A 21,328-nucleotide genomic window follows, 5' to 3' on the forward strand; every position below is an offset into this window, starting at 1 on the left:
GATGCATTTAATGTCAAATAATCTAAATGAAGCCTTTTAAAAGACGAGTATTCCCTGTGGTTCATGTTTGTGGCATGCGCCAGAAAGATGCTCAAGGAGACCAAGACGCGCTAAAGCAGCGCATTCTGTTGTTCTCTTTATTTTTTCAAAGGCATGACATTTTGTAGTTATTTTGAACGTAACGTTACACAATTAAAAATACAAATTTTACCATACGACTATAAATATTAAGTTAGTATTAAGTTATTTCCCCTCGATGGGGGAAAAAATCCAAGTGAACATCAATCAGTACTGAATATTAATTTAAACTGCTTTAAATATGACTGCTGCTTATTTCCTGTGCATTCTGAAGGTATACTGAGGGTTTGGTGAGAAACAAATGGAAATGGCAAGTTATTATATTTTATGAAAATCTTGTGTTGCAGTGCGAGTGTGCTGCAGCTCATGCCGCGCACAAGTGCATATCCTTTTGAGATATCAATTATAATCAATTTTAATAAAACACAAGACTACATTATATAACTTTAACAGTAGGCTATTTAATATCTGTTGTTCTCCGGTTGTCAGTCAGAATGACAGTTCTTGCGTGAACATAGGTCAACCCAAGCCAATTTATTATTCTTTCCTTTTTGTCTTAGTGTTTAAAATATTTATTTATTTATAAATATATTTTTTAATTTATTTCTTAATTAAACAAACAGACTTACTGGGTGAGCAGGGTAGGCTATGACAGCTGTCATATCATACCCTGCCATGCCCAGCTGATGCAAAGAATAGACTTTATATCTACACAGAAGAAAGACCTGTCTAGACTCTGCCCCGGTACGAAGTTGTGTCGAGTTATTCATTAGTCTGTTTGTTTGATGAAAAATATGAAATTGATAAAATGGGTTATTAATCCGTACAACTGCAGCAGTGGAGGACTATTATTCTGCTGCGTGATACTGCGGAAGAACTGATGACGGCACGGTTTGATCTTCGGCTGACCAATCAGCAGAAAGGGGCGTTTAATTCCTGCCCACATGTAGAAATCGAATATTCAAGCTGTTTATTCATTTTTCCACCCATGAACGAAAAACGTAAATTTAAGCTGAATTCTCGTTTTTCGTTTTTTGGAAAAAAACAAAAAAAGGAGCCGTTTTCTCATTTTTCTACTTTCAATATAAATAAAAAAACGAATGATCGAATGATACACGGACTGACCCCTATAGGACATCATATCATTATCATGAATATATTTATGAACTTTTAATTCACTTCAGAGATTTTAGGTTTTAAATGTAAATATTGTTTAATTTGTGCAAATATCTCTTTTGATGAATGTATGAGTATAGGGCTATTCTCTTGGTGAATATCAGAATGTAGCCTAGACAGTGACATATGACGTATAACAAATGTTTTACATTTCATTCCATCTTTATTTACATGTCTTTTGGTCTCTCAGAGGGTTTCAATCACAGCAGTTGTGAGGCTCTTGAATATAAGCTGGTCCTTCATAGGGGCTTCAACTTGATATCTGGAATCCACTCTCCTGAGGTGCTGGATCAAATTCATAACTTTGAGATTCGAGACTCTGATGTCTTTGTCATTACTTACCCCAAATCAGGTAAGAGAGAGAACATAGCAGCCACATGGTACTACTGCTAGAAGTGCAATAGCCAAAGAGCATACAGAACCTTCATATGTAACATTTCTTCTGTTTTTGGCTGAGAAAATTGTACTGTTTACTCAACTATATTTGTGTTGCTATAATCTTTATCTCAGTCAGACACCTAATATCCAGTTTTCTATGGGAGTCTGCCTACCTTCACAAACATTAGATTTATACTGTAATCACAAAAAATGTATGCTTATTAAGTATGGCACAATTTAAAAATCTTCAGTGATCAGTAATATTAATAGATATCCTATGTGCAATTAATAAGTGAATTTGTAAACATGTTCCTCCTTCTGTTCATTGTCTTGGCAGGCACTATTTGGTTGCAGCAAATCCTCAGTCTGATAGAGGTCAAGGGAGATGTTACAGCGACAAATGATCAGCTGAATTCTGAGCGTGTCCCATGGATTGAACTTTTAGACTCTGAGAAACAGTTTGTTTCTGCCTCTTCCCCTAGGATCCATGTGTCTCATCTACCATACAAATTCATGCCACTTGGATTGAAACAAAAGAAGGGCAAGGTGAGATCGCTTTTATCAAGGTGCCACTGCATCTGGCTTCAGTGAAATAATCAAGTCTTACCAATGGACTGAATAATTATGACCGCTGCTTTCTCTTGCAGTCTCCTTAAAATTCTTCAGTCTATTGCAAATGTTTACATGATCTCTTTACTCTTCTTAATAACTAATAGGTCATCTATGTGGCCAGAAATCCAAAGGATGTTTTGGTGTCTTACTTCCATTTTCACAAATTTGCAAATATGCTGGAGACCCCAAAAGACTTTGATACATTTTTTGAGAAATTCATGGAAGGAAATGGTAAACAAAATACCTTTTTTTAATCTAAGTTGCAGTTTCTATCAAATCAACTGTTTGATCAACAATCCTTAACGAATATCATTTGTTTCAGTTTTTGGTAATTGCTGGTTTGAGCATGTCAAGAGCTGGTGCTCCCACAATGACGAGATGAACTTCTCGTACATTACATATGAGGAGATGATCAAGGTTTGTCTGGTTTGCTTGTTTTACTGATAAATAAGATAAACTGTACTCTACTGTTTAAAAGTTTGGGATCGGTAAGATTTTTTTAAAGAAATACAATAATTCAGTGTTTCAATTAAATACTATTCCTTTGAACTTCCTATTTGGCGAAGATTCCTGAAAACGTATCACATGCAGTTTTCACAAAAATACTAAGCAGTTTATTTGTGAAAACGGTTTTGTTTGTTTGTAACTGATTATAAGAAATATTTCTGAAACAGCTGAAAACAGCTGCTGATGATTTAGAAGTTTTCATCACAGGAATAAATGACATTTTATTAGAAAACATGTATTTTTAATTTAATAATGTTTTTATTGTTTTATTATAGTCATGACATCAAATATTGGATGCACTGCACAAATGTATATTTTCCTCCGTATTTTTATCAAGTCTTGTATTCTAAGGAATTGAAAACTAAAACCAAAAAATATTTTTCTTGCCTAAAAATAAAATAAATGAAATGAAAATAAAAAAAGACTTGAATGTTATGCTAGTTGCCAAAGCATCATTTGTTTTCATTTGGTTTACCTTGATGTAATAAAATAACTAAAACTTAAACTGGAATAATAAAAAAAATTACATATACTATTATATAGACAAAAAACTAATGAAACTGACAAACTGACAAAACACAACAAAATTACTAAAACCTTAAATAAAATTAAAAGGAAAACATAATATAAAAACAACTTGTTCACAATATTGATAAAAACAACAGTATTTCATTAATTGTTGTATTTTCAAACTTTAAAGTGTTGCTAATACAATTATGTTGACATTTACTATTAGAAAACATATTGACATATAGTGTTTCTATTTGTTTTTTCCTTAAATTTTCTTTAATTTGTCTTGAAAAGCTGTGAATAAGTCTTACATTTACCATCATAAAACCTGCAGACACCCTTACTTTTTTTTTTTACTGTATTTTTGTAAACATTTGACCACAAACCTGTTCATTTCTTAACCTCAGAGTAGGAGGCTCAGTCCAGAATTGTTACTGTAACTTATCAACAGTGCATGCTTACAGGACTTGCAGTCAGTGGTTGAAAGGATCGCTTCGTTCTTGGGGAGGAACTTGACACCACAGCAGCTGAATGATGTTGTTGAGCACAGTACCTTCAAAAATATGAAGAACAATCCTCAGGCCAATTACCAGCAGGTCCCTGTCAACCTGCTGAACCACCAGCAGGGAGCCTTTATGAGGAAAGGTATATAACATCTCGCTGTGTTTCAGTTCACTATCAGTAAACTATCCTAATCAAATTCTCGTGAAAATGAAGATTCTGTCATCATTTACTCACCCTCATGCTGTTCTAAACCTGTCAGTTAGTAGTTACTGACAGCCTTTTTTCCATACAATGAAAGTAAATGGTGGCTGCTAATTCAGATCTTTTGTGTTCCTCAGAAGTAAGTTACAGGTGTTGGAAAACATGAGGGTGAGTTAATAATGACAGAATCTTCATTTCATAATCACAAAGATTTGTACTCACAGTGAACGTAATAATTACACTTTATCTGTGTGTTCATTTTTGGGTTGATTATCTCTCTTAAGACTCCTACAAACCACAGTATCTCTTGAATGTGTTTCCACCTGTCTTATCATTCCTACAGTGAAATTATAGTTATAGTTTGTAAGTCATTGAATACATGTAAGAATTACATCTGTTTTAAACATGTCAATGATATGAAGATAAACTTTCAGAATACAGACACTAATCTCTTCCATTGAGTAATGTGAATGTTTTTAACCTGTTGAATTGAGTTATTGACTAGATAACTAGATATATAACCTCACTGCTTAACAGGAACTGTTGGTGACTGGAAGAACTACTTCACGGTGGCACAGAATGAGAGATTTGACAAAGTGTACCAACAGAAGATGAAAGATGTTCCTCTTTCATTCATCTGGGACATGAGTGATCTTGTCACACCATGATTTATTCAGTCTCATCATGTGTACTCAGCAGGGTTTGAAAACAGAAAAGTAAAAAAAAAAAAATCCCTAACCCTCCTGAGCAGTAATATACAGTACAAACAAATATCTCATCTGTTTCCTGAATTGTATAAATTTAAAGTTCAAGGCAGCCTAAGACACAGATACGTGACATAAAGCACTGCTGTCCTCTTCTGGAACACTGTGTTTTGCAATTACCATTTAAAATGAAGAGTCTTCCTATAAAAATATTCAATATTCAAATCTGTTGCTTGTGCTTGTTGTTAGTGAAATAAACCGCTGTTTTGAGTCAAAAGCAAAATGAAATGAATCCCAAACATTTCAATATTGATACATATTATAAATTAAATGTTAATCAGAAACTCTGAAGTAAAATAATTAAATTTTCATCCGATTTCTGAGATTTCAAAAAGCATTGATTTTCCTATGCTAAATCTTTTTGGTAAACTTTTATTTATTGGCTTTTACTGTATTTAGACAGACAGTGAATGATTGGAGTTAAACTCAGGTTGTAATACCAGCCAGGTCACATCAGCCTAATGTAAATCTTGTGTAAATGAAGCCATTCAGCAGAATAAGAGAATGTTTTTTTAATAGTAATAGTTAACAAATGACACTGGGTTTGACAGTTATTGTAAAATATGCTGCAACATAGATGGCAGTGACTGAAAAAGTTTGTGTTTAGAACCAGGTGAGCTGAAGTCCTGCTCCATGAGGCTGTTGGCATCTAAATCATTCATGTCAGGTTGGGAGTTAACACAATTCAGTCTTCATCACTGCCTAAGTCCAGTGGGTTGAAATCAGGGTCATCCTCCTCCAAGTCCAAATCATCCATGTCTTGAAACAGCGACTCGTCTACTTCTACACTATTCACAACTAGAAAAAAAAGAGCAGAGAAGACCAACTTTGAAGGAAAACCGAGTTTACGTTTCAAAAAGCAAACGGCATCCTAAAAGCAAACGGCATCCTATATAACTGGGATACACAACAATAATAATTGAGAGTGCTTACCGTCCTCCAAGAACTGGATATCTGATGTGTCAAGATTATGGTCTGTCTCAAAGAGCTGTTTTCCTGTAACATGAAAAAGTAAATAAACAGAACATAAGAAAAGGTGGTTCAGATTTGAGTTTATATACTGCTTTTAATAAGTTTTCAACTCACCTGTAAGTTTTCCCTTTCCTGACTGCTCCTCTTCTTTCTGCCTTTTCTTCTTTAGTTCTGCCATTTCTTGTTCAAATCTTGCTTTCCATGATAAGAAGTTCTCAATTGTGACCACAGTGCCTTGGAATGCACGCTAAGAAAAACAACAAAAGAACAACATTTCATTTTAATATAAATGATAGCTATGTAACTAATAACAAATCTAATATTCAAAGCAACCTCATTCTATAAAGTGTACAATAGCAACATCTGCGTACAGTTGGGTGGGTCTGTTTCAACCCAAGTGGTCAACCTTTTGTTAGTCTTCATGGCCCCCTTCTGGTAGAAGCTGTAATTACACCTTTAACACAATCATTGTTTGCCTTCACTGACAGCCTTTCAAAAGTCCTTGTTTATTGTGGCTAAACAAACTTTTGGTGTGTTGGTGTGACGTTTTTCTCAGCTTTTTGAACTCCGATTCTGACGGCACCCATTCACATGGTGAGCAAGTGATGTAATGCTAAATTTCTCCAAATCTGTTCTGATGAAGAAACAACCTCATCTACATCTTGGATGGCCTGAGGTTGAGTAGCTTTTCAGTAATTTTTCATTTTGGGGTAAACTATTCCTTTACATTCAGAAGACATGCTCAAAACAAACCTTCTCAGCTTCTTCGGCCTCCCTTTCTTTTCTTAGTTTCTCTTCTTCTCTTCTGTTCTTAATCTGGTCAATTGTTTCATTAAGTTTCTCCTGCACAGCTGTCACCAATGTGAATATCATAACCATTCCCAGGTTTTCTTCAGCCTACAAAAGAAAGAGGTTATTAGGCAGGACTAAAGGAGGGTAAAAAAAAAAAATCCCCAACATCAGTATGTGCACTTTATCAATTGTTAATGTGTTTTTGCAGGGTAAGATGTCACGTGTGCAGCAGACCTGTTGCTTTAAAAGTGTTAGAATGTCTTCTGTGTCTGAATCTTCAAGGTTCTCCTGTGAGAAGATCTCCCACAGAGGGGGTTCATCTGGATATTTCTCCACATATGTAAACTTAAGAGTCACCTCCACCGCTACAACAGACAGAAATCAGTAATGTTGCTGCTTTGAGCTACACTTTAACCCTAAAAGTAAAGCCTACTTATGTATCATATTTGACACACAAATTTCTAGGGCCTCTCAATTACCATAAAAAAAAAAAAAAACTGTTGTACACAATCTTCTATTTGTCTTTGGTTCCCTGATTGATAGTTTACCCCATTTTTTAGCAAAGTAAAAGCTGTTTTAGTATTGTTGTAAAAATGTCCACCTTTTGTGGTACTTGTCAATCTGGCACTATATACAATCTGTGAAAACTGATTTTGTACTGAATTGCATTATACATTTTGCCCTCCACAATAAAAACTACAGAGCTTTGATCATAAAACTAAGCATTATCGGGAGATTTAGAGTGACAAGTGATATCTATATGCATTTTATGTAAGCAGTCTGTTGCAAAGAGTTTATTAAGTTACATTACAAAATGGCAGAATTTCATCTTACTTTCTGGCTGCAAAAATATCAGCAAGACAGCAACTGCACCAAATCGCATATTTTTGCTCAGTGTTGGCAGTGTTTTTTTCCTCCTCCTATTCTTCTATAACAATGTACGAGTCATAAAAGTCTCATGTATCATATATGACAGTTCACAGGGTCAATGATAGTAAAACACACTGTTACATATGCCGTGCACTGACACAGTTAATAAAGCATATGAACTTACTCTCTTCATTTTCTCCCGCATCAGAAGTAACCGTGATGGTGAAGCTTGTGGGCTCCTCGGAAAGCACTGCGTGAATGAAAATATTGTAAGGAAAGAAACAAACAAACTAATGAAATATACAGAGCTCACTATTATTCATCACTTCCCACAGCCTGGAAGTAAACAGATATGAGTGACCAGACCACTGACCACAGACTAAACCAGTACTACTTCCACAGTTAATTCAAAGCAGCACGTAAACATAAATCTGACACAACTTCTGCTTGACATCTTATTGATGGCCATCGGTTATTGTTTGCTTTGTTTCTTAACTTTCGACAGCTTAATCTGCTGCTATGAAGAATGATATCAAAGAGATGACTGAGTCGCTCGTATGTTTAACTAACTTTTGTTTCATGAAAAGCTAACGTTAGTCAGCTAACGGACAGCGTGGCGAATTTATAGGCATAAAACATAAACTTTGCTGTCAATCTTACCTGTAAATGAGTCTGGGTAAATGGACTCTATTGCTTCTAGTTCATTCCTTTGCTCCTCGCCGTAGTCTGTCATTTTATGTCACAAATGTCCATAGATTAGAGCCTGCATGGAAGAAACGTGTGCTAAGGCCCGGCTAGCAACGATGTTATCTGTGATCATCAGTAATGTCTGAGCTTGGTCTGGGAGGCGTGAGAAAGAGTAACACCTCGATTTTACTTGCTCTGCTAAACATTAGTACCATTGTAGTAATTCATGCTGTCACACTCTTGAATCCATTACAAAAAGGCTGTATTTAAAATAAACAATGTATAAAAATAAACGTGTGAAAAGGCTTGATTCTGGCATGGATTATATAGCCTGGACAATCAAAGCAAGTTTAGTTTTTATGTACTATATGTGAATGAATACATGTAATTATATTAGTTTTAAATCCCAATTTACATAAATCAATTTATAATCGGTGTCTTTTATTACTTATTAATCTTTTGATCTATTAATCTTAAAGTTTTGTTTATCTATTTAGCTGCACAAACTCTTTCACAGATAAATTGGTTGAAGAGTAGTTTTATTGATTGTGCATTTATTGATTACAAGCAAGAACAAAAATCTAGGCCTTTCCTTATTCTTGATATGGTTTTGTGTACAGTTCTTTCTTATCAAGCCCTATGGTTGAAGCAGCTTATACCAGCTTAAATTCACTTAATACACTTTAGCTTTAGGAAGTAGCTACTGCCACACAGGCTGTTATTGTTACAGTTAGATCAACTTGACCACTGCCATCATGGTAAGGCATGGAAGAGGCTAAGCTTACAAACGCACCTTATACTGTTATCCAGCAATATGTTTTAATTGGTCATTTACCATCTGAACAAACTAGGCTGCCTTTTTCAGCAGGGTAGAAAAGGGTAACATTTCTGTATTTTGTCAAAGCCTGAACAATATACATTCATAATATAAATGCAAATATTAAAATATAGTATAAATACATCAAGCAAGGAAAGAAACAAATACAAAAAGTATTAGCATTCAGTACAAAATTGCAAAAACACAAAACATTATAGGATATATAAATAAACAGTTTAACAGATGGACTGTGTGTTTGTGGTTCATATTAATGAGTTGTCATTTATAGTTCAGTTTAGTGAATGATTTATTAATATTCTGGGTACAAAGTCAAATCCACAAATGTAAATGATCTGTAACAGTTTTGTTAGTACAACTTATATTTAGTTTTTTTTTTTTTTATTGTTATTGCCTGTGCCTTTGCTTTTAAAGGAAAGGAACTTGAGCCAGAACTCAAACTCAGGTCAGCCGCTATATCTCATAGCTTTGTACACAAGGGCAAGGCTGTGGCTCTGACTCAGTTTTAATGTCATTATAGTTATTAGGCTACATTTTGTTACTTCTAAGCAATATTTTTACACACTTAACTTTAACTTTAAACAGCCTTACATTGAATAACACAGTTTAATATAAATTAATATTGTTGTTATTTTTTTTCACTGACTATTAACCTGTGTATATTTACTTCTCTTTCACAACAGTGCAGGAAATGCATACCACAGACATGCCGCAAACCACCACCTTATGTGTAATATTTGCGACATTCTGTAGTAATTGGTCCTATGCTTTTCAGAAAAGCTATGCTAAGAGAAACTCATTTTAATCACGGAGCCCTATACAGAGCTGATCTGTGGGTCAAAACTACTGAAGAAATTAGTGTTGGGGACTTTGAATGTCGGTTTCCTGTTTGTCAAATCTGCTTAAAACCAGCAAAGGAAATAAGAATTGCGGTTTATATGTTTTATATTTTGTTGGTTAACATAAGTGCAATGCGACCTTATTGTAGATTTGAATCAGTGCTGGACAGTTACTTATCAGTACCAAAATCTTTTGAGGTTATCATGCATAAACGTGCATCAAACACACTACCTGTTTTATAAGGATATGGTGAAAAAGATTTTAAAATGTAGAGAGGAATAAGAGAGTTATACAGATTCAAAGAGTGCACAAGGCCTACATGACAAATGCCCTGACTTTGTAAAACCTGAAATGCAACATTCAAGCAGTATGCAAATTTAGGGCCTGAGATCTGTGTTGGTTCACTGATACAGAAGTATAAAACTGTACAAAGTATTTGCAGGTTGAATAGTGCCACAACCACTTCCTCGATAGACAAAACAACATTTCCAAAAACTGTCATTACAACACTTTCAGTACAGGTTGTAGCTACCAAAAAAATTAAAATAAATTTCGTCGTGATTCACAGTGGCTTTTTGTCTTCAAGGCCATATTCTAGGCTCTACTTTTTCTAATTACCAGTCCATGCAGTGTTCTATGTCATCTCTATGCCATCTTGCCCCTCTAGAACAGGACGCTTCTCAGAGCTGTAGTCCCGATCTGCACGCTCCACATATCTCTGCAGTGTGCTGTAGTACTGTTCACTTTGCTTAAAAGTGTATATAGTAGAGATCTCCTCCCAGGCCTTGTGATTTGGAAAGGGAAATGGTTCGGGACTTTTGTTGTCAAAGAAACTCTTGAGGTTTCTCTCTGCCAGTTTGGTGGCATAATCATCTGCAAACATCTCAAACTTTTCCTTTTCCTTCTCCATGTAGATCTTCTGGAAAGTTAACTGAAGGTAGCTTACTTGAGAGCGACAGTTCTTAAAGCAAGTTCCAATTAGGGCTACTGTTGCCGATATGATAATGATGGACCAGCCGAGGATCTGCAAACATAGATAAATCAGTCGAATGTTATAAGATAGAATAATTTTAAGTTATTATAGCAAATTATTATTATCGAAATTTAGCATGCAAAAAGGTAAATTGTATTTGTGAATATTTTAGTGAAGCATGAAGCACAACTAACACAAAAATCACAGCTTTCTGTTGGTCAGCGCAGTGAATTGTGTGACCAGTTTGAACCTTTTGTGAAATTTGCCGGGGGAAATCTTTTGCCCTCAAGATACGGTCATATTCACCCTTGCTCGGCTAAATTTTGCATGCAAAATCTAGTCATTCCAATAGGAATCCACACAATCAGGAATTTTGCATGAGGAGAAAAGGTTCCCCATGCAGATTTAGCTTATGTTCAAGTTGGTCATGCAAATGTGCCGTGCTGACCAACTGAAAGCTGCTTGATTTAAAAGTGACTTCAGTGTGAGCTGTGCTTCATTCATCTTCACGCTAAGGACAATAAACTTTAATCATGTTAGATATCATTTTAAATTTAACGTGGATGAAAACAAGGCTTTGAGGGATAGGCCTACACTTACTGTTTTTACAATGGTATGCAATGTATAAAGGTCCTAGATTTTGTAATTCTCACAGTTAGAACTTTCAAAACTGTAAAATTGAGTTTTTGTCAACTTTTTTTTTTCTGTGAAAGATGTTCATTAGCTGCACAATCAGTAGCCTACATTGGTAAACACCTGTACAGTCAATTGAACACTAGTGTAATTCTTTCCCTCACAGCTTTGTTTTTATTCCTATCAATATGGCGTTACCCTGACTATGGTCTATAGGCGTGATTTTTTCCCCAAACCAGTTTCGTTGGTCATATCAATCACAGTGATGAATGCCTACAACAAACACTAACCCCTAACCCCTCACCCTAACCCTAACCAATGAAATGAGCTGCTGGGTGGGATTTTTTGCTTGCGAAATTTCACTAAAATTGATCTGTGATTGCCTCTTCATGCAACATTCCCAATCACATGGACTGCATTTCGCCTGTGAAATTTTGCCGAACAGTTTGACCGCATCTTTAAAACTTCTGCCAAGAAACAATTAGTCCACTACAACGTACAAAAAAAAAAAAAATTAGCCTAGCAACATGACGAACATTGCACCAACATTACAGTAATTAAATCATCAAACACAAGATGGCGACAGTTGCGATTGACACAAGAGTGCGAGTCTGCGGTGTGTTACGAAAAATAGCGCCCGATGAATGGACTGACATACAGTTACCATGGCCGATGAAAAACATTACAAAATATCAGTCTGCTGAGTACTGTGATAGACCAATTTTAATGAAGTATTCCAGAAAAAGAAAAGAAAAAAAAATATATATACTGTATATATAGTATATACTGTATATGTATAATAATTTTTTTTTTTTACATTAACAGTCTGTGCTCACCTGTGACTGGGCTCGTAACATCAACAGCAGTTCCATATTTTCATTCGGAGGCAGCTGGGACTTGCTGCAGGGCACTCTGGGGAGCTCGTCCTGGCATGTATGTGTCTTGTTTTTGCAGAAAATTTGCACCACCACATTTTCATCCAGGCCACTAACAGCACACTCATAAAAAGTTCCATTTAACAGTGCTACACTAAGCCACATGACAGGGGCAATGCAGGCTCCAGATAGCACTTTTACAAACACCTGCAAGCATCCCATAAAGTTACCCCTGGGGCAGAGTCTGAGAGGGTTGAGACAACACCCAGTATATAACCGCCAAAAACGTGTACTAACAAAGAGTCCAATCGCCAGCAAGACAACAGCAGGGCCGATCAGAAAAGTTAATCCATATGCAAAATTCTGTCTACGGTTGCACGGACACTGGAAAGACACCATGGAGAAAATTCGTTCACTACCTATTGTCAAAATAGCCATGAAGCTGTAACCAATAGTGGTCTTCTGATTGGTAAGGAATTTTAGGATAGTCTTAAACGAATCCATAGCTGGTACAGACATGGCTGCAACACTCCAAATAAGCTGCTGAACTGAAAGAGATGATTTCTGCTATGGCACTCCCTTTTCTCGCTCTCTTATTTTCACTTTGTTTTCCACACTTCCTTTATCTCCTCCTTTTCTGTCTCTGGCTTCCCCACAGCTCATCAAATCCCTCCCCTTTCCATCCTTTCCCCCCTCCCATTCAGTGAAGGGCTGTGGCCAAAACCAGCCCATCAGGTTCTGCCAGAAGTCACAACAGACTACAGATGTGTATGGGCACATTTACACATTGTAAGAATCTATAGTCTGCCCCGCTCCACAATATGTTTGATCATGCTCATTTCCCAAAATGGCTTAATTATTATAGAGAAGAAGAAAGTCAACAGATATGTTGTTTGTAGACCATTTGGGATGATCATATCCTGAGCAAATGGTGACCAATTGTAGAATGGGAGCAGGTGTGGGACACTGAGAACCACCTCAGACAAAGGGGTGTCAGAACTTAATTAACATGCAGACCACAGCTGTAACAACAGGAGCAACTTCATTTACATCGAGGGTAGTAAACTCTTAAGTGTATAAAATGTTTGAGCTTAGGATGTTCGTGGTTCATTACGACTGCGTTGAACCCAAGGTACTACATGTACTTTGTCACTGCTATGCTGAAATAAAATCTTCATCAAGATCTTCAACGTCCTCATCACTTTTTCTTACAACATCATGCAACAGCAGTCAAACAAATAAAATCCCAACAATGCAATTTTCGGCCGAGCTTTGTAACTGACAATGTGCTTTTTATTATTGGAATGCCAGAATCTGGAGGTTGCTAGCAATGGAATTTGGAAATCTAGAAGCTGGAACTGCAGATTAGTGCATGTTAGGTCAAACAAAGAGATGTATTGCAACATAATGCTTTACATTAGTTAAAAAGGAAGTGATTCATTCTGGTTCTGTATGAGGAGACAGTTTCTGTTCTGCTCTAGTGTCCACTGTTGTGCCCTGCACTTCTCCCATAAAGATTTAACCTTAACGCTAACCGCAATGGTAGAACTTAATGAATATTGATTTGTTTGAGTGAGCTTTTAGCAGTGTAATTTTCAAATGATACATGATTACTTTATGAAAAAAGCATAAAAGTGCTGCCTGTTGAAATATGAGATCACTAATCATCATGTGCATGATGCAGGATGAAGTGACACCAAAAGTCTAGCATATAATGTAACTCTTTGTTTGTACAGTCCTTTAGAAATGGTCAGGGCACAGCTGTTCAAATACTAATGAATGAGGAAAACAACTGACACATGAAAAATTCTACTTGCCATAAGCAAAGTTTTTTATTGTTCATATAAAAAATATATTGAAAGACAAAATTCAAATTAAACAACAAAACCCCAGTAATGTTAAAATCATACAATTGTAGTATTCAAAAGAAAAGCTAAAATAGCAATACAAGAAGAACAGTGAATTGACACTGTAAAAGGCACAGAAAATAAAGAAGCAAGTACAGCTCTGTTTATGCATAATAACAGGGTAAAGCATGAAAAGCTGTCAATTAGACAGCGCCTACAGTACCAGTTTGCCTTCATCCACAAATGCAAGTGCTGCTGGGTTTGAAAAATCATTTTCAGATCTCACCGAAGGCCTTACTACTGGATTTTCAAGGTCCTCACAAGTGCACACATGCTTGTGCAGAATGCTGTAGTATTGGTCCATGCTTCGGAACTTGTAAAAGGAGGATATCTTCTCCCAGGCCTGTCTGGGTGGACTCTTCATAGGAATGGGTTTGGTTAAATCAAAGAAACTTGATATGTTTCTCTTTGCAAGCTTTTCGGCATGCTGAGCTGTATAGTTGTCCAAAAACTCACTCTCCTTCTGAGTGTACATCCTCCAAAACTTTAGCTGCATGTAACTGATTGGAGAATAGCATCTGGCTGTGCATGTGAGCAGAAAGGTGAACGTCATCACAGAACCTATCAGGATCCAACCAAGTACCTAGAAGTATTTTCCAGAATTATTCAAATATTAAGAGACATATTTGTTGAAAATAAAACTGAGATGTTAAAGCACATGAGTGTAGATGACTTATGACGAGGTTAGGACATTTAGGCTTCTGCCTGAAAATGCCACTCCTAAGAAATTTGCCCTTGTTTTTCTGAAAATGTAAAAGAGAAAATTTCCTTTATTAATGCATTTAAAAATATTTATTCTGGTAGACCTAGAGATTTTTGTCTATGACTATGAATAATGGACTACAAGTTAGTCAGAGTGATCTAAAGTCTGCAAACCCAGCTAACAGGAAACGTTATCAGAATTTTGGCAACGTTTTGGCAAGGTTCTTTCAAACTTATGAACAATTATTATTCCAGTAACGTTAATAGAACGTTTGTTCAACGTTATCTGGTCTTTAACGATGTTCTCAAAACGTTATTTATACATGGTTCATGGAATGCTTTTTTCTAAAACGTTTTAACTTTTGATAAAATGGATAAAATGATAAAATCCATTTAACCTAAATAACGTTTTAAGGCGAGACACTGCAGGTTAATAGGGTAAAAAAATTAACTAATAGTTATCACCTTACTTACCCAGTTGATTGACTACATTGATAATTGCAAACATTTTTTGTATTACAAGTTTTCTCAAATGTTATGTTTAAATATGCAAATGATGCATTATTTAATGAAATATGCGCTAATTTGCATACATTTCTAGTACAAAAATCTGAACACTGGATGAAGTCAGTTTCAAAATTCTTGTTAAATTTTTTTTGACATATTAGAGTCAAATGTTTTTACAGAGGGAATTCTGGGTATCTCTTTTTGTCACTCCATAATTCAGAAAATACTTTGAACAGCCAGAAAACGATATATTTTCACAATTGTGGGGGGAATAAAATGTTGTATATAATCAAGAAAGTTATATATGAACAAATCCCTCTGTAAAAACCTTCAGAATATAGACCAGGAATAAAAATGTAAAGTTTGGTGTGTGTAAGTGCTACTGAAGTGGAGATTTATGGCTCAGTGTTGGAGAAAAAAACTCATTTTGAGAAAACGGCCTTTAAAAATATGTATTGTAATTGTAAATCTATTGACACAAATAGATAAAGTGCTATAAAAGAAACACTTAACAGTGTCTTTTGGATGTTTTCTTTCCACTAGTCTGAAAAACCAAAAAGTCCAAAATCTCAAAATTGACAGGTGCATGAAAAAACAGTGTTTTTGCCTGCAGTGTCTCCCCTTAAAATATTTTAAAAACGGGTTATTTCGAATGTTCAGAGAACATTAAGAATTAATGTTTTCATAACTTAATGGAAACGTTGGAAAAACGTTCTTAAAACATTTTTGTTAGCTAGGTGGGAGCGTTCCTTGATTTTCCTGAGGCTCCAGCAATTTAAATCAGCGTTAGAGCATTGAAGAAACACAACTATTTCCATAAACAATCTCAATGTATTGTACCCCGACAATGTCTGACAAAAATTCCTCTCAAAAGTCGAACCCCAATTAAATTTACAGGCCTACTGATTCCAAGTCAGGTCACAAGTAAAACTGCTCATGTCTGTCCGAGTCTTAGATTTGAGATCCAAGTGAAAAAATTTTTTTTCTCTCTCGGACAAAAACAATAATCATGCCATGAGCTCACCTGCGACTCTGCGCGTATGATGGACAGCACAGCCACTCTCTCACTCTGCGGAATTGCGGTTCCATCACAAGGGAACTTCTCCAACTCTGTCCGACAGTGAGGAAACTTTTCGTTGCAAAGGTGACGTCTAAAAAGTGTAATGTTGGCGCCAGTCATTGAGCACTCGAAATATACCCCTCTGAGTAGAGCAACTGCGATCCAGCTGAGAGGAGCGACCATCGCAGTCGTGGTGATTTGAAGAAAAACACACAAAAAGCCAATCGCGTAATTAAAACGACATAGCTTCGATTTCCTAAGGCACAGACCCGTGAACAATTTCCATGTTTTATTGCTCAACATGTAACTTAAGATGAGCAGTGCAAGCGCGGGTACGAGGAGGCAGACGTTGCCATAAACGAAATTCCAATAATTGCAAGGACACTTAAAAGCAAAGACCGAGAAGACGTGCTCGCTACCAGCAGTTATAAGAGCGATCAATCCGAATCCTAAATTGGTCTGCTGTTTCTGAGTGAAGCTAAGCAAAGATTTTAACTTATCCATGCCTGCCAGCTGACGACCGTAAACTCTCTGTTCTTAAACAATAAACAATGAAATGACACTCTCAGTTCCGTTATGAGACACTACTGAGTGTCATCTTCAAGCGTGCGCACAATAAAAGCATACAAAGAGTTGGACTTAATTTAAGAAAAACTGGTTAATGTTAGCTTTTCAGCTGTAATGGGAAACTGACTTTATGAAAAATTAAGAAACTAAAAACACAATGTAAGTGTTAAGCCTACACACTAGTTTAGTTTAAAGGGGTCATATGATGCTGCTAAAAAGAACATTATTTTGTGTATTTGGTGTAATGAAATGTGTTTATGCGGTTTAAAGTTAAAAAAACACATTATTTTCCACATACTGTGCATTATTGTTTCTCCTCTATGCCCCGCCTTTTTGATTGCAAGCGAATGTGGCACAGCATGCAAAACACTTCATGCTTTCAATGACGTGTGATGTGGCAATCTGCATATGTGACCCTGGACCACAAAACCAGTCATAAGGATCAATTTTTTTTAGCCTAAAAAGAAGGAAAATCTATAATTTTGACTCATACAATGTATTGTTGGCTATTGCTACAAATATACCCGTGCTACTTATAACTGGTTTTGTGGTTCATATTCACCTAGTACAGTATAAACTGTAGGGTAGGGAAATTAGATTGGTCTAATTTGACTGAGGAGGAACTTAAAGTATATTGTCTTAAGTCTGACATGTTGTTGAGTAATATTGATTTACCTAAAGACGCGGCTATATGCTGTGATATTAATTGTAAGAACCCGCAACATGGTATTGAGTTATGTCTCTTGTATGATAACATTGTGGAGTCTCTTCTTACCTCAAGCAGGTCTCTGCGTAAGACTAAGATGTATAACTCTAAGCCAGGTTGGAATGAATACGTAAAAGAGTTTCATGCTGAGGCTAGAAAGGCTTGTAAAGCTTGGGTTGAGTCAGGCAGACATAAATATGGTCCTTTATTTGAATATAAGAAACGGGCAAATGCAGCAAATGCAAATGCATTACGTTTCATCAAGAGGAATGAAAATATAATGAGATCTGACTCTCTTGCGAAGATTGCGAAGAATAATAATCTAAATGATTTTTGGAAAGAAATAAAACGAATAAACAATTGTAAAACATCTTTACCAACAAATATAAGTGGGGTAAGCGGGTCAGAGGAGATTACTCAAATGTGGCAAAAGCATTATTATGAGCTGTTTAACTGTGTTAAGAGTAACTCTTTTGTAGTGGGCAACATTGATAATGATGAAGTTGTGAATGTCTCTCCGCAAGAAGTTTATGATGCAGTTATGATGCTAAAAAGTAATAAGGCATGTGGATAAGATATCTGCTGAACATTTAAAATTTGCAAGTAGAAAATTATATCCTTTGCTGGCTATTTGTTTTACTGGGTTTTTGGTTCAAGGTATTTTACCAGATTCGATCTGATCTGTTATGCTAGTGCCTATTATTAAAGACAGAGCTGGTAAAATAAATAGCATGGATAATTACCGGCCTATAGCCTTGGCCAGTACTTTATCCAAGGTTATTGAATAAGACGGAACATTTTGTCCTGACTTCTGATAACCAGTTTGGTTTTAAACCGAAACATGGCACTGATATGTGTATTTTTGCTCTAAAGGAGATTTTAGATTTTTATAACAGCCACAATTCCACAATTTTTATGTGTTTTATTGATGCTTCTAAAGCCTTTGATCGTGTAAATCATGAAAAATTATTTTTTAAGTTATACAATAGAGGAGTTCCCAAACTTTTAGTGAGAATTTTGGTTTTTTGGTATGCTCATCAATTAATGTATGTAAAATGGGCTAATTGTGTGTCTGCTCCATTCAGTGTATGTAATGGAGTCAGACAGGGAAGCATTTTGTCTCCCTTTTTATTTAATGTTTATATGGATGATTTATCAAAGCTGTTAAATGGTTGTAGAACAGGTTGTATGGTTGGTCATACTATTATAAACCATTTGATGTATGCAGATGATTTGGTGATTTTTTGTCCATATAGTGCTGGTCTTCAACAGTTACTGAGGATTTGTTCTCGATATGGTTCAGATTTTGATATTTAAATATAATGCCAAAAAGAGTAATATTATGATTGTTAGGAGTAGGGGGGACAGGAAACTGACATTTCCTGACTTCTCTCTGTCTGGCAGCGTCCTTAAAGGGGTCATATGATGTTATTTCAAGTTTTCCTTTCTCTTGGAGTGTTACAAGCTCTTGGTGCATAAAGAAGATCTGTAAAGTTGCAAAGACTAAAGTCTCAAATCCAAAGAGATATTCTTTATAAAAGTTAAGAGTCAGCCACGCCTATTGTCTATGAGTAACAACATGCAGGTAGGGAAATTAGATTGGTCTAATTTGAATGAGGAGGAACTTAAAGTATATTGTCTTAAGTCTGACATGTTGTTGAGTAATATTGATTTACCTAAAGACGCGGCTATATGCTGTGATATTAATTGTAAGAACCCGCAACATGGTATTGAGTTATGTCTCTTGTATGATAACATTGTGGAGTCTCTTCTTACCTCAAGCAGGTCTCTGCGTAAGACTAAGATGTATAACTCTAAGCCAGGCTGGAATGAATACGTAAAAGAGTTTCATGCTGAGGCTAGAAAGGCTTGTAAAGCTTGGGTTGAGTCAGGCAGACATAAATATGGTCCTTTATTTGAATATAAGAAACGGGCAAATGCAAATTTTAAGTATGCATTACGTTTCATCAAGAGGAATGAAAATATAATGAGATCTGACTCTCTTGCGAAGAAACTGCAAAATAATAATCTAAATGATTTTTGGAAAGAAATAAAACGAATAAACAATTGTAAAACATCTTTACCAACAAATATAAGTGGGGTAAGCGGGTCAGAGGAGATTACTCAAATGTGGCAAAAGCATTATTATGAGCTGTTTAACTGTGTTAAGAGTAACTCTTTTGTAGTGGGCAACAATGATAATGATGAAGTTGGGATTTCCTCTCGAAGTGAATGATGCAATTAAGATGCTAAAAAGTAATAAGGCATGTGGTATGGATAAGATATCTGCTGAACATTTAACATTTGCAAGTAGAAAATTATATCCTTTGCTGGCTATTTGTTTTACTGGGTTTTTGGTTCATGGTATTTTACCAGATTCGATCTTATCTGTTATGTTAGTGCCTATTATTAAAGACAGAGCTGGTAAAATAAATAGCATGGATAATTACCGGCCTATAGCCTTGGCCAGTACTTTATCCAAGGTTATTGAAAGGATTTTATTGAATAAGATGGAACATTTTGTCCTGACTTCTGATAACCAGTTTGGTTTTAAACCGAAACATGGCACTGATATGTGTATTTTTGCTCTAAAGGAGATTTTAGATTTTTATAACAGCCATAATTCCACAATTTTTATGTGTTTTATTGATGCTTCTAAAGCCTTTGATCGTGTAAATCATGAAAAATTATTTTTTAAGTTATACAATAGAGGAGTTCCCAAATTTTTAGTGAGAATTTAGTTTTTTTGGTATGCTCATCAATTAATGTATGTAAAATGGGGTAATTGTGTGTCTGCTCCATTCAGTGTATGTATATATTTAATGTTTTAATTTAATTATATATTAATGTTTATATGGAAGGTTTATCAAAGCTGTTAAATGGTTGTAGAACAGGTTGTATGGTTGGTCTTACTATTATAAACCATTTGATGTATGCAGATGATTTGGTGATTTTTTGTCCATATAGTGCTGGTCTTCAACAGTTACTGAGGATTTGTTCTCGATATGGTTCAGAGTTTGATATTAAATATAATGCCAAAAAGAGTAATATTATGATTGTTAGGAGTAGGGGGGACAGGAAACTGACATTTCCTGACTTCTCTCTGTCTGGGAGTGTCCTTAAGGTATGTAATGAGGTTAAATACTTAGGGCATTATATAACTGATGACCTGTCTGATGATAGGGATATTTACAGACAGTGTTGTACGCTGTATGCCCAGGCCAATATGTTGATTCGCAAATTTGGCATGTGCTCAGGATCTGTGAAGACTACACTTTTTAAAGTATACTGTACCCCTATGTATACTGGCCATTTGTGGCGGCATTACAGAAAGAGCAGCATGCAGAGACTTAAAGGGTTAGTTCGCCCCAAAATGAAAATTAGGCTGCGTTTTACTCACCCCCCATGCATGACCTCATACGTCATGCTCCCGGAACTCTTTCTGTGTACAACTGCTGGCGCAAGCTAGATTCAAGTGATTATTACGTTTTGAATATGTATATTTTTCTTACAAAAACGTATCGATTCGCTACAGGAGGCCTTTTTTCACCCCCCCGGAGCCGTGTGAGACACTTTTTTTTTGTGGAAGGGTGCTTTTTATTTCACGTCATTTGAACCGAAGGAATGCAACACCCGCTGAGTACAAAGATAGAGCTTGAAAAATAAAAAACA

The 21,328-nt window shown here is 35.8% G+C and overlaps 4 protein-coding genes across 4 annotated transcripts in view; 1 reads left to right on the plus strand and 3 right to left on the minus strand.

The window, feature by feature from the left end:
• LOC107716843 (amine sulfotransferase-like) overlaps positions 1-4,957 on the plus strand; it is a 10,298-nt gene extending 5,341 nt beyond the window's left edge. The window contains exons 2-7 of the mRNA XM_016523439.1: positions 1,445-1,606; positions 1,970-2,178; positions 2,349-2,475; positions 2,567-2,661; positions 3,726-3,906; positions 4,504-4,957. Coding sequence (XP_016378925.1) covers positions 1,445-1,606; positions 1,970-2,178; positions 2,349-2,475; positions 2,567-2,661; positions 3,726-3,906; positions 4,504-4,634 — 905 coding nt within the window. The 3' untranslated portion in view covers positions 4,635-4,957. The remainder of the gene's footprint in view (positions 1-1,444; positions 1,607-1,969; positions 2,179-2,348; positions 2,476-2,566; positions 2,662-3,725; positions 3,907-4,503) is intronic.
• A 270-nt stretch (positions 4,958-5,227) lies between these two features.
• LOC107716814 (RWD domain-containing protein 1) lies at positions 5,228-8,220 on the minus strand. Its single transcript, XM_016523393.1, has 7 exons — positions 8,025-8,220; positions 7,549-7,614; positions 6,729-6,859; positions 6,456-6,599; positions 5,817-5,949; positions 5,664-5,726; positions 5,228-5,528 (listed from the first exon to the last, which is right to left on the minus strand). The coding sequence occupies exons 1-7, from the start codon at positions 8,095-8,097 to the stop codon at positions 5,416-5,418; spliced, it is 723 nt and encodes a 240-aa protein (XP_016378879.1). The 5' UTR covers positions 8,098-8,220; the 3' UTR covers positions 5,228-5,415.
• A 1,431-nt stretch (positions 8,221-9,651) lies between these two features.
• Positions 9,652-12,787, minus strand: LOC107716815 (protein FAM26E-like). Its single transcript, XM_016523394.1, has 2 exons — positions 12,169-12,787; positions 9,652-10,750 (listed from the first exon to the last, which is right to left on the minus strand). The coding sequence occupies exons 1-2, from the start codon at positions 12,724-12,726 to the stop codon at positions 10,361-10,363; spliced, it is 948 nt and encodes a 315-aa protein (XP_016378880.1). The 5' UTR covers positions 12,727-12,787; the 3' UTR covers positions 9,652-10,360.
• Positions 12,788-14,188: 1,401 nt separating this feature from the next.
• LOC107716816 (protein FAM26F-like) lies at positions 14,189-16,933 on the minus strand. Its single transcript, XM_016523396.1, has 2 exons — positions 16,348-16,933; positions 14,189-14,697 (listed from the first exon to the last, which is right to left on the minus strand). Exons 1-2 carry the CDS (start codon positions 16,885-16,887, stop codon positions 14,269-14,271), a joined length of 969 nt encoding a protein of 322 aa, XP_016378882.1. The 5' UTR covers positions 16,888-16,933; the 3' UTR covers positions 14,189-14,268.
• Between the last annotated feature and the right edge of the window lie 4,395 nt (positions 16,934-21,328).

Source organism: Sinocyclocheilus rhinocerous, unplaced genomic scaffold (genome assembly GCF_001515625.1).
Source record: "Sinocyclocheilus rhinocerous isolate Xijiao unplaced genomic scaffold, SAMN03320098_v1.1 scaffold300, whole genome shotgun sequence".
NCBI lineage: Eukaryota > Metazoa > Chordata > Actinopteri > Cypriniformes > Cyprinidae > Sinocyclocheilus > Sinocyclocheilus rhinocerous.